The sequence below is a fragment of the Capricornis sumatraensis genome, chromosome 2 (genome assembly GCF_032405125.1).
Source record: "Capricornis sumatraensis isolate serow.1 chromosome 2, serow.2, whole genome shotgun sequence".
Taxonomy (NCBI): domain Eukaryota; kingdom Metazoa; phylum Chordata; class Mammalia; order Artiodactyla; family Bovidae; genus Capricornis; species Capricornis sumatraensis.
This window is the reverse complement of record NC_091070.1, coordinates 159,121,051-159,139,357: the sequence shown is the minus strand read 5'-3', so window position 1 is coordinate 159,139,357 and position 18,307 is coordinate 159,121,051. Positions and strand designations below refer to the sequence as shown.

At 38.6% G+C, this 18,307-nt stretch overlaps 1 protein-coding gene across 1 annotated transcript in view; it reads right to left on the bottom strand.

The window, feature by feature from the left end:
• Positions 1-18,307, bottom strand: part of DDAH1 (dimethylarginine dimethylaminohydrolase 1) — a 152,160-nt gene that overhangs the window by 35,195 nt on the left and 98,658 nt on the right. Inside the window, exon 2 of the mRNA XM_068965769.1 lies at positions 6,888-6,987. Within this exon, the coding sequence (XP_068821870.1) occupies positions 6,888-6,987 (100 nt within the window). The remainder of the gene's footprint in view (positions 1-6,887; positions 6,988-18,307) is intronic.

Below are 18,307 nucleotides of genomic sequence, written 5' to 3'. Positions count from 1 at the left end.
CATAAATGTAGGGGTTCTTATCCTTCCTTAATTCTTTGGAAAATAATTCTACATGAAATGTGGAAAATATATTCCAAGAGAAATCAGTATATATTTTGCCCCAGAACAAGTATAAACAGTATAGTCATGTACACTTGTAGCCATGTAGAAAGAATTGCTTGATAGACTTCACACCTGTTACAACTTTAATCTTCATGGTGTCCTTATAACAGGGGTAAAAGACATAGGTCAAGTAATGTTAAGATAAATTCCAATGGCTTATGCTGTTGGCAGACACAAGAACAGTTGGTGGCAAACTGACAGTATTTTGGGTAATGGCCTGATTGTGTTGTCCCTTAAGAAAACTCACTGCTGCTGCTGCTAAGTTGCTTCAGTCGTGTCCGACTCTGTGCGACCCCACAGATGGCAGCCCACCCGGCTCACCCGTCCCTGGGATTCTCCAGGCAAGAACACTGGAGTGGGTTGCCATTTCCTTCTCCAATGCATGAAAGTGAAAAGTGAAAGTGAAGTCACTCAGTAAATGTCCGACTCTTCACGACCCCATGGACTACAGCCTACCAAGCTCCTCCGTCCATGGGATTTTCCAGGCAAGAGTACTGGAGTGGGTTGCCATTGCCTTCTTCATACAAATCAAAACTTAAGTAAGGGAAAGGTCCTTTACTTGACAAAAAGTATTAATCTCTTTATTAAAAAAGTCAGTTGAAATAAAAAAGACAAATTTCCCTAATTCTCTTATGATAAATGTAGATTTAGAAATTAGATTTACACACAATTAAAAAAAAAAAACACTTAGGGACTTTCCTGGCAATTCAGTAATTAAGACTCCATGCTCCCAATGCAGGGAACATGGGTTTGATCACTGGTTGGGGAACTAAGATCCTGATGCTGTATGGCACAGCTAAAACAAACAAACACAAACAAAAGTTACTTAAAACAAGAAGTGAAGCAACTTAAAATTTTTTAAAAATTACTTCATTAGGCAAATTTAAACACACTATATGCAAATATAAACACCTTACACACTTTTTCCATTTAAAAGTACAAAGAAAAGCAAACTGCTTATGTCTTTAAAAAGTAAGCCAGGCTTCTGTTTCTAGCAGTATGGCAGGCTATACCCCTTAAATAACCTTTCTGATAAAAACAACTGAAGTTCTGGAATCAAAATAGTAAAAAGTATTTGGGTTGTTATATGTCTCATGTCATTTTCTTCTATAACCACTTACCCTCTTTTTCTTTTCCTTCCTCACCTTATTCTTTCATAGAAGAAATCAGGTCATTTATCCTACTGACTTTCCTACATTCTGGATTTGGTTGATTGTTTCCTTGTGTGTGTGCGTGCGTGTGTGTGCGCCAGTGCACGTGTGAAGTTGCTTCAGGCTTGTCCCTCTCTTTGCAGCTCCATGGACTGGCAGGCTGGACAACCAGGCTCGTCTGTCTACGGGATTCTCCAGGCAAGAACACTGGAGTGAGTTGCCATGCCCTCCTCCAGAGGATCTTCCCAACCCAGGGATTGAACCAACCTCTTTTCATCTCCTGCATGGCAGGTGGATTCTTTACTGTCTGAACCTCCAGGGAAGCCCCTCCTTGCATACTAACATTAAATTGTTCCTTTATCCTTTGTATTTTTGGTAAATTGATAGTCTATGTAGATACTTCATTAGATTCTTGCTCAATTTTTTTTTCTTTTTTTGGATAGGACTACTTCAGTGGTGGGGCTATCAGTTCAGTTGCTCAGCTGTGTCCGATTCTTTGTGAGCCATGGACTGCAGCACACCAGGCTTCCCTGTCCATCACTAACTCCCAGAGCTTGCCCAAACTCATGTCTGTCGAGTCGGTGATGCCATCCAACCATCTCATCCTCTGTTGTCCCCTTCTCCTCCTGCCTTCAATCTTTCCCAGCATCAGGGTCTTTTCCAGTGAGTCAGTTCTTCGCATCAGGTGGCCAAAGTATTGGGCCTTCAGTTTCAGCATCAGTCTCTCCATTGAATATTCAGGACTGATTTCCTTTAGGATTGAGTGGTTTGATCTTGCAGTTCAAGGGACTCTCAAGAGTCTTCTCCAACAGCACAGTTCAAAAGCGTCAGAGGTGGGGTTACACATCTATTGTATCACATCCCGAAGTACATCATATCCTGACTGTCACATTTTCAGTGACACTAGAATCATAAGAGTGTTCATGTAGTATCAGCCTGATTCCTCCATCATAAAGCTCCCCATCAAGCTTTCATATAAAGGTTTTTTTATTTTTGTTGTTGTTGTTTCATTCCTTTATCTGTTTTTTCCCCCTGCCTTGAAGGTTGTGGGAACTTAGTTTTCCAACCAGCGGTCAAATCCATACCCTCTGCATTGGAAGCTTTGAGTCCTTACCACTGGAACGCCGGGAAAGTCCCTCATATAAAAGTTTTACATGCTTTGATGATCATTGCACAGGTCCTTTGTTTTATTAAGGATCTACATTTACTGGGTAGAATTCTAAAAAACTTTTCTCAATCAAATATTTGGTCTACTTGAAGCAGAGTTCACAAAGAAAAGATAGGCTAAATGCTTTATATTTATCAATGATCACAGTAATGAATTGTTATCCCATCAACTTATAATAATGATCAATATATTTTTTTAAAAAATCATTATCCACTAATAAGCCAAAGAATAAATCATAATGGAAATGGGAAAACATTTTGAGTTAATAACAAAAATATTCATATCAAAACACAAAGGATTCAGTTAAAGCACTACTTAGAAGGTAGTACTTAAATGCTTACATTAAGAAGAGGAAAGTTTCAAAATAAAGAGACAAGATTTCACTTTGCAATGAAAGGAAAAAAGAACAATAAAAACAAAGAAATTTGAAGGAAGGAAATAAAGGTAGAAACAGGAAAAGAAAAGGAAACATACAAGAGTGAGGGTTCAAAAAGCCAAAAGGTAGTTCTTCAAAAAGGTTAATGAAATTGACAGATCTCTAGCAAGAAAATGAAGGCTCCAAAAAACATTATGAATGAAAGGGGGCATAGCTGTAATTGTTGTAGAACTTAAAACAGATATTAAGAAAATATGAATAACTTTATACCCAACATTTAAAAAACTTGGATGAAATAAATAAAATCTCAGAAAACAGAACTCACCAAAATTGGCTCAGAAAAAAATCTCAATAGTCATATAATTATTTCAAAAACAAAATCAGTTGAAAATCTTCCCACAAAGAAATTAAGGCCCACAAGGCCTGAATAGGTAAATTCTACCAAAGTTCAAGTAATGCACAATTAAAGTTTTACTGATTTTAGAGAATAGAAACACAGGAAAATATTCTCTAATACATTTTATATGAGGTTAACAATTTCAACCAAAGCCAGACAAGGATAACAAGAAAGAAAAGTTGCAGGCCACAGAAACAAATCTTAAACAATTATCAGCAAAGTAAATACAGTGAAGTGAAATGAAAGTTGCTCAGTCATGTGACTCTTTGTGACCCCACGGACTATACAGTCTATGGAATTCTCCAGGCAAGAATATTGGAGTGAGTAGCCTTTCCCTTCTCCAGGGGATCTTCCCGACCCAGGGATTGAGCCCAAGTCTCCTGCACTGCAGGCAGATTCTTTACCAGCTGAGCCACCAGGGAAGCCCAAGAACACTGGAGTGGGTAGCCTATCCCTTCTCCAGGGGATCTTCCCGACCCACGAACTGAACCGGGGTCTCCTGCATCGCAGGTGGATTCTTTACCAACTGAGCTAACAGGGAAGCCCTAAAAAAGAACACTGTAGTAAAAAGAGGATATATCTTGATTAAGTTTGATTTCATCCCAGGGAAATAAACTTTGATCATTGATATCAGGAAATCAGTTAATATAATTAACCACATAAATAGATTAAAGAAGAAAATCATATAACCATTGAAGTAGGATGAGAGTTGATCACCTGAAATTCTATTTCTAGCTCTTTATTTTAAAGAAACTTATATATGTACTCAGGAGACACAACAAGACTGTACATAGCAGCATTGAAGACAGAAGAGAAAAACTGAAAAGTACTCAAATATATATCAGCAGTAAAATGAATAAATACATCATGGTGCATTTTTACTATGAAATTCCACACAGCTGTGAAAATGAATGAACTCCAGCTACATGGATCAAGTTAGATCAAAGGCAGAAAAATCACTCAAGAGTTCAGATAATATAACCTTAATTATATGAAGTCATAAGAAAAGCAAAACTAAACAACGTATAATTTAGGAGTGCACATATTGAGGCGAAACTAAAAAAACACAAGGCAGTGATTAACACAAAATTTAGGACAGGGTACACCTCAAGCTGGGAGGAGAGAAAGTTCGGGACTGGGCCTTCTATGGTCCTGGCAATGTTCTCTTTCATAATCAGGTGTTAGGTACTCAGGTGTTCATTATATTATTGGTCTTGAAACTGTACATAAACATTTTATAACTTTTCTTTATATGCCCCATATTTCACAAAAATAAATAAATGAAAGTAGAGGTAAATTGACGTTGTCTATCTAAGAGAAAAAGGATTGAAACACTTTCTACCAGTAGCTGCTTGCCTGACTGACAGATTTCCCAGTGGAACTAGAGTTGGAAGTCGCTTTCCTTCTGTCCATTTCCTGATCAATTATTATTGAAGCTCTGGGTCACAGAAGGAAGGGGACACAGAGCACATGGGAAGTGCTCCAGATTTTGTCTCTTACTCAGCTCTGCACAATCTAAAACCTGAGTGGTGATGATTGTACAATGTTGTGAATGTAATTAATGCCACTGGAATTATACACTGAAAAATGGTCAGAATAGCACATCTTAGGTTAAATATATTTTACTACAATTTTAAGGAAGCAAAAAAGTTGAAAACTAGGAATAGAAGGTAGGACCAACACATTAGGTATGAATGAGAGGCCAAGCAGATAAAGATCTTAATATTACAACACTATCTCTGTTTTCAATAACATAACTTTGAGATATTAAGCACTGAATATTATCAAAACAAAGCTTACAGATAGTGTCCAAGGCAAGCCTCATTGTTCAGGACTTAATTAGAAGTTATGGGAAAAACAACAGGCTTGAGATGCTATGGAAAGACCTTTGACAAGTGGAAGAGGTTCCTAAGCCTTGCTGTAACAATGAGAGGATTTTAGAGAATCTGTTCTGCTCAGCTGTCGAGGTAACTAAATGGCTGTGAACACAGCTTGTTTTAAATCATTCTTCAAATAGTATCTGTACCTGCTTACAACAAGTTATTTATTCTATGGTTATGTTCTGGTAAAAAAAGTTTTATTGTAACAAAGTGTGGTTTAGACATCTAGCTTATCACAAAAGCCCATTTTCTAAGAGAAATAGGCTGTTGCTCTGTGCTGCTAAAAAGAATGAAAAGTGCCATCAATGGGAGATACAAAGAATATTCTAAGTGGAACTTACTAGGCAGATTCACAGAATGCCTGAGTCGGCCTGGATACAACTGGAGCTGAGAATGCAACGCAGGCCTCTCTGACCCCTTGCTTTGTGTTCTTAGGGCTCAATGGGTGTGCACAACAAACCCCAGAGACAGGGCCATCACCCATGACAGTGGTAGGGTAGGTCATGAAGGGCACAACTCCAAGGGAGAGCTCTTTACAAACCTATGAGAAAAATGGCATCCCCTGAGGCTCAGTGGGCAGGAGGAGAAGGGGACGACAGAGGATGAGATGGCTGGATGGCATCACGGACTTGATGGACGTGAGTCTGAGTGAACTCCAGGAGTTGGTGATGGGCAGGGAGGCCTGGCGTGCTGCGATTCATGGGGTTGCAAAGAGTCGGACACGACTGAGCGACTGAACTGAACTGAACTGAGGCTCAGTGACAGTGCCCCCACCCATAGGTATGTGACACCAAGCAAGGAACTAAGCAAAGTTTCCAGAAAAAACTTCCTCCTCCAGGAACATTAACTATATCAAAATGTAAGTTATATGAAACATTATTTTTATATTAAAATGAAAATGACTATATTTTTTCTATACACATGGAATTTTGATATAAAATTCACATCAGCTAAAATATTAAACTTCCAAAAATCTCCAGGCTTCCAGTGGGGCACATGGGACACATCCCCAGATCTCTGGGGACCAGCCTCTGCTGTTAGGGCTACATCTGCGAAACAGATATTTATTCTTTGACAAGTAGGGAAAAACAAACTCTCATTATCAATTAAAAATTATTATTGATGTCTTGTTGATCAATATAGCTAGTATGACTCTGGAGACCCAGATTTTAGCACATGACTTTACAAAAACAATAATAATATGATCATAAAGAGCTGGAAAAGTTAAATGCTGAAATTACCATTTCTGTAGTAGCTATATTACACCCATTATAAAAACTGATTCCAGTTAGATCAATAATATCAGCTATTTATATTTTGTTGAGTTCTGCTATTATTCATCTGGCATTAAGTCAAGCCAATTTACACTGAAAATTGTTTAAATTTATCTTGCCATCTAGGAAGAAAATTATTTTTAATGACAGATCTTGAATTAAGAATCTTTCAAATACAGACTGGATATACTGTCACGCAATGCAAAACTATGCAACTCTTAAGCTAAAGTTGTGGAAGAACACAGTAGACACAACCTATAAAATTATATATATATACTGATAACATGTAGAATAAGCAACTGTGCACACAAAAGTACTAAAGGTACTTTAATATTCAATAAAAAAGTATTCAATAATCCAGATATTGAAATGATTATCTTTGAATGAAAGGTCATTTTTTCTTTTCTTTCTTTTGTGCTTCTCTGTATTTTCCAAATTACTCTTACTTTGGTAATGAATAAAAACCTATAATTAAGCAAGGGAATATAGAAAAGGTATTAGAAATATTTTTAGATAGGAAAAAGTAAATACAGCTCTACCTGTGAATAAGACATCTCCACCATCTAAAGTTGCATTTTCATCTTTCATCTCTACTATGTTGAGCTGAAGTTTTTCTAGTGCTTCTTTCATCATGTCAGCCTATTGAAAATAAAATGATTCAGATTAATATTCTTACCATTTTCTAACAAGAAAACCAGTCATCTAAAACTTCAGATCACTGAATTATGCTCCCACGTGTACACAAACACACACAAGCATACTCTAGTGAAAATATAAAGTGAAAGTGAAGTCGCTCAGTCATGTCCGACTCTTTGCGACCCCATGGACTGTAGCCTACCAGGCTCCTCCATCCATGGAATTTTCCAGGCAACAGTACTGGAGTGGGTTGCCATTTCCTTCTCCAGGGGATCTTCCTGACCCAGGGATTGAACCCGGGTCTCCCACATTGCAGCCAGATGCTTTACCATCTGAGCCACCAGGGAAGCTCATGAATATATAAGTGCAGTATATATTGAACCAGCCATGATCATTTGCAAGAGAAGAAATTATTTGTTAGAAACTGTCTATTTTGTCCCCTTCTAGTCTAAAATCAAGTCAATATTAAGATCTCTCTCGTTTTTGTCTATTGGAATCGACTACTTAGAGGACATTGTTGTAAGTGTGACTACTTAGGGTACAGGAGTTGAGGAATGTGGGAGACAGAATACTTAACCCAGCTACACTTGCCAGAAAAATACAAGATTTAATTTTAAATCTTAAGTCAGTCAGGAAGAATTGCACACACAGAGTAATATGTGGAAGGAATATCAATGACAATAACCAATAACTTGAAATCTCAGCTCACTGGACTGTTACTGTTTTCCATTCAAATAGTTGCTAAAATATCAGAACATCTAAAGCTTCTCTGTAAATCTGAACTATTATTTAAATTTTAACCTAGGTCTCTACAGGTGATTAATAAATACAATAACTGTAATCAAACCAAAGAATACTAGAAAATGAATTTCAGAGACTTTCTATGAGTTCAGGGATCAGTCTAAAGCACAGAGATACTCCGAGGTGGACCAGGGAGCACTTAGAGTCAGGTTTACTTTAATACAAGAGTCAAATATAAGGCATAACAAATGCCCTTTGAAGCTCAAAATTTAAGTCCTTCCAACAGTTCAACAAAACAATTTCAATACTTCTGAAGGTCTGTATAACTTTTAACATGGTAAAGACATACATTGAGAAGACATGAATAGGGACAAAGGGAAAAACAAGAGATCACATGATACTGGGAAGAGCAAAAGTTCTTCTGGCAAAAGTTCTCCCAAAATACAGCATGCCCAGTACACACAGAATCGTCAATGAGTTTAGGAGATATAAACACAGCAGAGTAAATTCTAAAGTAATATAAACGTGGACATATTTGACAGCAAGCCTGACATTCATGCAGTCAAAAAAAGTAAAGAAAATACAAAATAAAATAAATATATCATCTCATCTTTGTCCTGGAACTCATGTAAAAATTCCACAAACTAGAGTGACTCAAAACAATATAAAATTATTTCCATGGATGAAATGGTCTTCATGTAACAAATACATCTAGTAATTTCTTTTAACAGCAGGTTTCCCTATGTAACAGGAAGTGGAATTGTTGCTATAGCATAAGAAAGAAGCAAACTAATATTTACCATGACTTGTTGGGCTACAGTGAACCCAGGAAAACACACAACTGTTTTCTTCCGGCATCTGCCTCTGTGTCCATGGAAAATTCACTGAGTTTGGAGGAATAAGAGAACTGAGCTAGTTACCTTTGGTTTCTATTACGAATGCCACTGTTTCCCTTATAAATTAACCTTTCAAAGATTACTAGGAATTCAGCAATAGCAAGTATTTTTGATCTGAAAAGTTTACATGTAATATTTCAACTCAGGAACTTTATTCAATTCTTAATTAAGAGTTTAAAGAGACAGAAGTAGGGAGGCTCATAGATACCAGTTTCAGGAATACTGCACTTTAAAGTCTTATATCTTTCCGATTAAAGTTTTTAGAGGATAAAATGCCTGCGGTTTCTTAAAAGTTAAACAGCTGCACCAACATGAAAAAACTGGCTTTTGTGTAAGGACTTTAAAAAAAAAATTCAGTCATATCTACATACACAAAGTCATTAGGATAGGCCCATACCATAAACACAGCTGATACTATTACTTTCAGAGTTAAGGGTGTGGACAAGTTTAAAAATGTTTTAAACATTAAGTAAACAGTTTTGAGAACTGCAGGGTGATACAGCATGAGATGGGCAATGCTAACCCCAGTGAAATTTCTGGAGAAGAAAACTAGAGGATCAGCTCCATTCAGGACCGCACACTCTTGGCACAACGGTTCCATGAGGCAGACAAACTTGACTGCAAGCAAAACCCAGAGTTGCCCTGACACACGGCCCATAGCAAGCCAGTTATTCAGGTAGTTGGAACACTAAATATAATTATAGAAGTGGGAATTTTTGTGGAAAAGGTCCAAACCATGAGCCTTCAAGAAACTGCCCAGTCTGTGGTTTCATGGCTGTGTTTAATGTTGACATAATTAAATTTCAAGAGGAAAAAAAAAAAAAGACCAAGCAACACCCGCCTTTCACTGAGACAGTAAACTTGCAGAGTGGAAATTAGCATTACTCAGGGTGGAGAGAAACTGTCAGAACAAACAGTATTAATTCCAAAGGTTGAGTTGAATGGGTCACTTTAGCCCATGAAATCAGGAATAAAAACGGCAAATTAGAGAAACAACCTTAATTTTTGATCCTAAAAAATTTATACGAACTTCTTCCCTTTTCACTCTACATGCATTCTACACACAATGTTGTGTTGGTTTCTGCCAAACCACACAAACCAGCCACCAGTTGAGTTCAGTCGCTCAGTCGTGTCCGACTCTCTGCGACCCCATGAATCGCAGCACGCCAGGCCTCCCTGTCCATCACCAACTCCCGGAGTTCACCCAGATCCATGTCCATTGAGTCGGTGATGCCATCCAACCATCTCATCCTCTGTCGTCCCCTTCTCCTCCTGTCCTCAATCTTTCCCAGCATCAGGGTCTTTTCCAATGAGTCAGCTCTTCGTATCAGGTGGCCAAAGTATTGGAGTTTCAGCTTCAGCATCAGTCCTTCCAATGAATATTTAGGACTGATTTCATTTACGATGGACCGGTTGGATCTCCTTGCAGTCCAAGGGATTCTCAAGAGTCTTCTCCAACACCATAGTTCAAAAGCATCAATTCTTCGGCACACAGCTTTCTTTATAGTCCAAATCTCACATCCATACACTACCACTGGAAAAACCACAGCCTTGACTAGACGGACCTTTGTTGACAAAGTAATGTCTCTGCTTTTCAATATACTGTTTAGGTTGGTCATAACTTTCCTTCCAGGGAGTAAGCGTCTTTTAATACATATATCAACTCCCTCTTGAGTCACCCCCAACTCCCCCCATCTTTTTTTTTTTAAGTTTATATTCTTGTTTCTTTTTGCCCCACCTTTTCTCCTCCCACCCTTTGTGACAGATTTCTTTCCTGGCCACAGGGGGTTCGGGCCACACTTGCTGCTTCCGATCATACAAACCACATGTCTTTCAAGAGCTGGTACTATTTGAGGTGGGGCTTTCCAGGTAGCTCAGTGGTAAACAATCTGCCTACCAATGCAGAAGACACAGGAGACACGGATTTGGTCCCTGGGTGGGGAAGATCCCCTGGAAGAGGAAATGGCAACTCACTCCAGTATTCTTGCCCCACGGACAGAGGAGCCTGGTGTGCTACAGTCCATGGGGTCACAAAGAGACACAACTGAGCACGCACTATTTGAGGTAACTGCCTTTTTCTTTTCTTCTTCCCTCACTCCCTTTCTTTTCTGGAGTATAAATGTTAAAAAATGTAGAGTTCTTGGGTTACACATTCGCAGTCACTCCTCACTCCTGGATTATGATCCAGGGCATAGGGTTAAAATCCCAGTTCTGCAATTTACTAGCCAGGTGACTTAAGCTGTTTAACTTTTGAGCCTCAGTTTTCTCATCTAAAATAGGTGGCTAGTCATAATAGTGGCAACTTCCTAGGCTCTTCCTGAGCATTAAATCCATGAAAAACAGCATGTGATAATTGCTCAATAATACTAGATATGACTTTGGCTATTTTGATGAAAACCAGTGACAAATACTTGTATTATGAAACTGACCTCCAAGAGAAAAGCTGTTGCTTTCTCTTACATTTGGATGAGTTTCTTATGTTTTACCACCTTATGACAAATCCCATCTGCTTTCTGGAGAATTAAAATTAGTCTTTTCTGCAAAGCCAATGTAAAGTCAGGGCACAAACATTGAGGACACATTTAAATGTAAATCAATCCAATTTGATTTCATTCCAGCTCCTGGAAGTTGCCAGGCTATGTGGTAGATTTCTTGTATAATCTCTGCTTTGAAATAGCCCTCTGGAGGTAATACATGAGGTGGGAAGTGGGCTTGTCCTGTAAGATGTTCCACAGCACTCAAAAGAGTGTCAGCCAAGATGGTACAGAATGATTACAGTTATTGAAGACATTACATTTCAAAAGGCTCGTCTAAAGAATTTCTGCTCCTTCCTAATGCCTGGCCTTCTTTTCTTACCTTTTCTGTTCTACTCTCTTCTGACTTTCTTTTATGGCTCTCATTTCTGTTCCCTCATTTGTCCTGTCATGTTCACATCATCATCCTGCCTTCTCCTTTCATTCCTTTTGGGTTCTCACGGTGATGGCAAGAAGTGAGGATTTGAATACGGGCTGTATCATTTACTGAGCAAACCCGATGGCTCCGTGGGTAAAGAATCCACCTATAATGCAGGAGACACAGGAGATGTGGGTTCAATTCCTGGGTCAGGAATATCTCCTGGAGAAGAAATGGCAACCCACTCCAGTATTCTCGCGTGGAACACTCCATGGACAGAGGAGCCTTGTGGGCTACAACCCAAAGGGTTGAAAAGAGTTGGCCATGACTAATGACAAAGCACAGCACTCTATCACTTATTAGCACTATGACTTGGGATGAGTGAACGTCTCTGAGCCCAAGTTTTCTAATTGGCCAGTGGGATAATGTGTTCTCTTTAATGGTTATTATGTAAGTAACAAATTAATATGCAGAAGGCGCCTAGTTCAGCACCTGACACATTGTGTGCAAAACCAGTAGTTGGTATTGTTATTATTTTGCCCTAAATTAACTTAGTGCTTTGGATTCTGGCTCTCTTTTGAAAAAATAAAAATGAAACATGCAATTTTCATTATGAAATAAAACATTTTGATCTTAACTCTCCTTTTCTTCTTGCAAAATACCCCCAAAAACAAAATACCAAAACAAAAAAAACCTTACACATTTTTATTGGCAAGTTGTATTCTAGAATAGTTTGCAACATACCATAATTAGTTGCAATACTCTTTATTTAGAGGCCAACGTTTTCCAGTTAGCCCTATCCAAAGTTGTCTTTGATGCATATTTTCAACAACGTTCATTGTGAATGTTTCCCACCTTCCTTTCGGATGCTGTGACTGTGCTCATGAGGCCTGATGAACCATTCTGTGCTGCGCTCCATTAAGAACTGCACCTCTGTTTGCCAAGCCACTTTCCTTTAGCTGCCTCTGCTCAATGGGCTGCCAGATGTTCTGACTACAAACAAGGCCCTTGGCATTGGCCTGTCTGCAGCTGACAGGCCTCAGTCACCTGTAGTTCTGGGAGCAGTGCTGTCAACACTGTTAATACTAGGTTTTCAGTGCCCATCCATTTAAATTTCTGAATCCCTTTGAACTCATCATATTATGGGAACTTTAAAATTATCCTGTCATCCTGGTCTAGCTCTGAAGAACTGAATAGCAGCAACATAGTTTTGTTGGTAGTGAAACGGTTTCATTTTCTCAACTTGTCACTGACTTTGTTTTGCTGTTCAGTGTAAAGTGTGACTGCTGAGGAAGTCACTCAAGAAGCAGATGTGATGTCTTCAGCTCGTCATGACACAGCTGGCTTGGAGCTTGCATCAAAGCTGTACTGTGTTGTCCCTCGTCACACAAAACCCTTCATGTGTTTATGCCACCTTCATGTTCTTTAATCAGTACATCTTTAGCCACTGTGGCCACCTGAACTAGCATATTTGGGTGATTTTGTAACAATACTTTACATCCGTATCATGCTTTCACATGTATTTTCTCATTTGATCAACATTTCAAGTTCAATAAACACTTAGTGGATGTCTACTTTAAAAAACAAAACAAAACAAAACAAGACAGGTTGCAAAGATTAAAAAACCTCACAAAACTATAGTCCTTGTCCCCGGGATGTTAGCTATCCAGTGGGGAAGATGTACCTTATGAATGTATAATGACAGTAAGATGGAATATTTGTTGTGATGCTCAGAATAACTCCAAAAGGTAGGAAGGGTACACAGTGATATACCCATTTTACATATGAGTAAACCGAGGCTAAGGGAAGCTGACTGACTTGAGTCAAGCTTCCTGAGCCCATGCCCATGTTCATGTTCATCTGCACTGCACTGCGTGATCATGATTCTACTGAGGTCTTATCATAGAGTGCAGCTCACATTGGAGCTGGAGCTCATGTCTTCTTTTTTCCAACTCTGCACATTTAAGTCTACTCTGGGTTCCATGATCTCTTCACATCAGAGATGGATGACATTTCTGTATGTTAGGGCCCTAGGATGCTAAGGGGTGATGTAATAAACAATATGAACAGGATTATAAACCATGGCAGGAATGTTCACCAAGGATGCAAGGATGGCTAGCATTTTAACTGCCACCTTTCAACTTTGGGATGCCTTAGGCTTATTCAGTGGTTTATCCCTTAACTTTTCCACATGTACTAATGAAATTACTAAAGTTAACCAAAACCACCACCACCCACACACAAAATAAGATCAAAAAGGAGTTTAATATACTAAATGATTCAAACTTAAAAATTTCTAAATGAAAACATATTGAGATTCTCTTCTACATTCTAATTTTAGGGCAAAGCTCTTAGGAAGAATTTAGTTAGCAATGATAATAGCAAACATCCATATAGTCTTCCCATGTGCCAGACACTCTACTAAGAGCTCATATTGAGTTTACCTAACCTTCCTAGTCCAATGAAACAAGTAGTAGCAGTGTTTCTGTTTTACAGATGAGAAAGCCAAGGCAAGGTTGTGACTTGCCCAGGGTCTTAGAGCAGCAGAGCTGAAATCTGACCTTAGAGAGCTTTACTCTAAAGTTTGTGTTCTTCTTTCCTATACAATTTGTCACTAACAAAAAGACAATTTAGCTAACCACTGTGCATTTAAATGAAAACTAATGTTAGAAGTGACTGTGAGAATCTATAATATTCATAAAAACATGTGCTGTGTGCTTATTTACTCAGTAATGTCCAGCTTTTTGTGACACCATGGACGTAGCCTGCCAGGCTTCTCTGTCCATGGGAATTCTTCAGGCAAGAATACCAGAGTGGGTTGTCATTCCCTCCTCCAGGGGATCTTCCCAACCCAGGGATCAAACCTAGGTCTCCTGCATTACAGGCAGAACATATATTCACTTAAATCTATTTGTTTAAAAAAAAAAAAACGTGGACTAAGATACTCTGGAGGAGGGCAGGGACAGAGGTACAACCTTCTAGCAATGTGAACTTTGGTTTTGATTTCTAAAGATCCTAAATTTTGCTTTCCTAAGTGTACACCAACTAAGGCTAATGAATTTGAGGAGTCATTACTTCACCCTTCCAATTTCCAGATTAGATTATGAGAAATTAGTTGCAGAAAAATCTTTAAATAGTCAACAACATATTTTAATTACAGTGAGATTACAATAGCATATGGACATGTGAATATACTTCAAACCAATTCAATCAATCTGGAGAGCTTCTGAGAAGGGTTTCTGCCACACTGGGAAGTATGGTAGGCTTCCCATAAGGAAGTCCAAGATGGTACCCAAGACAGCCACCCTCTGATGGGTATGCCATGTGTAAACCTCTCCCTTTGAGTTTCAAAAGGACTTGCAAATATGATGAGTTATCACTCCTGTGATTAAGTTACATTTCACAGCACAGGTAAAGATATTTTGCAGATGTAGTTCAGGTCCTTAATCAGCTGACCTGAGTTACTCAAAACAGAGATTATCTTAGATGGGCCAGGTCTAATCAGGTGAACCCTTAAAAGAGGGTTTAAAGGTCAGAGATGGAGGAAGTCAGAAATATGTTCTCTTACTGTTCTGAAAGAAAGCAAACAGCCATGTTGGGAACTGCCTGGTAGGGAGGGGGCCTACCAGGTGGCCTCTAGGAACTGAGAGCAACTCCTAGTTGCTAGCCAGCAAAAACTCAGGGATCTTAGTCCTACAATCCTGAGGAATTGAATTCTGTCAACAGAATTCTGAATTAGCCTAGAAGAAGACCTAAGCTCCAGGTGAGAATACAGTCCAGCTGACAACCTGGTGCACTGTGCCCAGACCTCCAACTTATAAACACTGTGAGATAATAAATGGGTGTTCTTTTAATGCTATGTTTATGATAGCAATAGAAAACTATAGGGAGAACCCCAAATTTTTTAAAAAATGTATTTAAAAAGGCTTTGATCTGAAGCAAAATGTTGAACTAAATGTTCATCTCCGAGTTGTTCAGAATATGGTGTACTAGTTCTTAAAATGTTCATAAGAAATTCCCAAGAAAATAATGATTTAAATAAATTTAGGATTCCAGACCCACTAGTTTCCTTAATCCATTATTTTTTAAAAAGAGTTACTTATTTATTTTTGGTTGCACTGGGTCTTCACTGCTGTGTGGGTTTTCTCTAGTAGTGGTGAGTGGGTGCAGTTCTCTGGTTGTGGGACGCAGGCTTCTCATTGTGGTAGCTTCTCTTGTTGTGGAGCTTGAACACAGGCTTCAGTAGTTGCAGCTTGTGGGCTCAGTAGTTGGTGCTCCCTGGCTCTGGAGCACAGGCTCAGCAGTTGTGGCGCATGGATTTAATTCCTCTGTGACTTGTGGGATCTTCCCGGATCAGGGATCGAACCTGTGTCTCCTGCATTGGCAGGTAAATTCTTTACCACTGTGCCATCAAGGAAGCTCTCCATTCATTATCTATTATTTACTGAAATCTTATACAATTAAAATTTTAAATGAAGAAAACAAGTTGCAATTCCATTAGAAATCTAATACATCCTTATGTCTTCTTTGGAGAAATGCCTATTTAGTTCTTTGGCCCATTTTTTGATTGGGTCGTTTATTTTTCTGGAGTTGAGCTGCATAAGTTGCTTGTATATTTTTGAGATTAGTTGTTTGTCAGTTGCTTCATTTGCTATTGTTTTCTCCATTCAGAAGGCTGTCTTTTCACCTTACTTATAGTTTCCTTTGTTGTGCAGAAGCTTTTCATTTTAATTAGATCCCATTTGCTTATTTTTGCTTTTATTTCTAGTATTCTGGGAGGTGGATCATAGAGGATCCTGCTGTAATTTATGTCAGAGAGTTTTTTGCCTATGTTCTCCTCTTGCACTGTTGGTGGGAATGCAATCTAGTACAGCCACTATGGAAAACTGTGGAGATTCCTTAAAAAGTTGCAAATAGAGCTGCCTTATGACCCAGCAATCCCACTGCTGGGCATACACACCGAGGAAACCAGAATTGAAAGAAACACATGTACCCCAATGTTCATTGCAGCACTGTTTATAATAGCCAGGACATGGAAACAACCTACTTGTCCATCAGCAGATGAATGGATAAGAAAGCTGTGGTACATATACACAATGGAGTATTACTCAGCCATTAAAAAGAATACATTTGAATCAGTAATGAGATGGATGAAACTGGAGCCGATTATACAGAGTGAAGTAAGCCAGAAAGAAAAACACCAATACAGTATACTGACACATATATACGGAATTTAGAAAGATGGTAATGATGACCCTGGATGCGAGACAGCAAAAGAGACACAGATGTATAGAACGGACTTTTGGACTCTGAGGGAGAGGGAGAGGGTGGAATGATTTGGGAGAATGGCATTGAAACATGTATACTATCATGTAAGAAATGAAGTGCCAGTCTATGTTCGATACAGGATACAGGATGCTTGGGGCTGGTGCATGGGGATGATCCAGAGAGATGATATGGGGTGGGAGGTGGGAGTGGGATTCAGGATTGGGAGCTTGTATACACCCGTGGTGGATTCATGTCAATGTATGGCAAAACCAACACAGTATTATAAAGTAAAATAAAGTAAAAAAAAAAAAAGAAATCTAATACACGCTCAAAAAAATTAAAATGATAAAAGTAAATATGTAAATAGCAATACAAAGCAAAACTGTGCCTTGGGCCATTCCAATCTTACTTTGTTTCATTTGTTCAGTAAATATTGAGTGTGTGTTGTGAGCTAGACACCATGATAGACAGTGGTCAGTGGCCATCAAAAATAGGACATGATCCCTGCTATATAGTGCCCTTAGGGTAATACACATTAAAGAGTTACACATTATGACGAGGAATATTGGAGAAAACAATAGTGTGCTTTGAGAAATAAGCAGGGTACATGATTCAGTAGGTCCAGGAAGGTCACTCTGAGGAAGTAACATTTAAGCTAAGAAATCAAAATCATAACAGCAATCTGTTACTGCTGGAGGGTCATCTGGAATTCTTTAGAAACAGAAAGGTTTCTGGATGATCCTCAGATTATAAACAGCTCAACTTCATCTTATGAAAAATTAAGGAAAGGCTTACTGTGTTAGGAAAATGGTCGGTAGAACTGAAAATTACTGAATACATTAAAATCTTCAAAACTTATCAGTCAAATGAACGTCATTAGTCCTGTGATTATTCCAGGACCTCATAATATTTATAGGATGCATGTGTGTGAAAGTTTTACAACCACCTAGTTCATGTCTCTCTTACTGAACCTTTGTAATAATATTATTAAATATCCATTGCATTTTTCCATTGATTTCTTAGATTTCTAAACTTACTGGTTTATTTCCAATGACAAATTCTAAAAATTAACCAGGATATTTAACATCTTGGTTTCCATATTTGTAAGATGAGAGGGCAGAGCTTAAGAATGAGATCATTTCCAGCTCGAGATTTCTAACAGTTGTAGTCTCAAAACAATTTTTGGCATTCATAAATGTGACTCTAACTGTAATTCCATTTACCCCCTAGAGAGTTTACTGAAAACACCCCAGATGGTTATTTATGAGTAAAGTATTCTAGTATTTAACCAAATTCAATCAGAAGCAAGAGTCTGGGGACTTCCCTGGAGCTCCAGTATTCAGGAGTCCAAGTTCCCACTGCAGGGGCAAGGTTCCATCCTGGTCGGGGAACTAAGAGCTCACAAGCTGAGAAGCCAAGAAGAAAGGTACGAAGCTGGGTATATGGATGCAGGGGAAAGATAAGACTGACCCAAAAGTGAATTAAAAGATCCTAGGATAGGAACCTCAAAATCATAGCAATCTTTT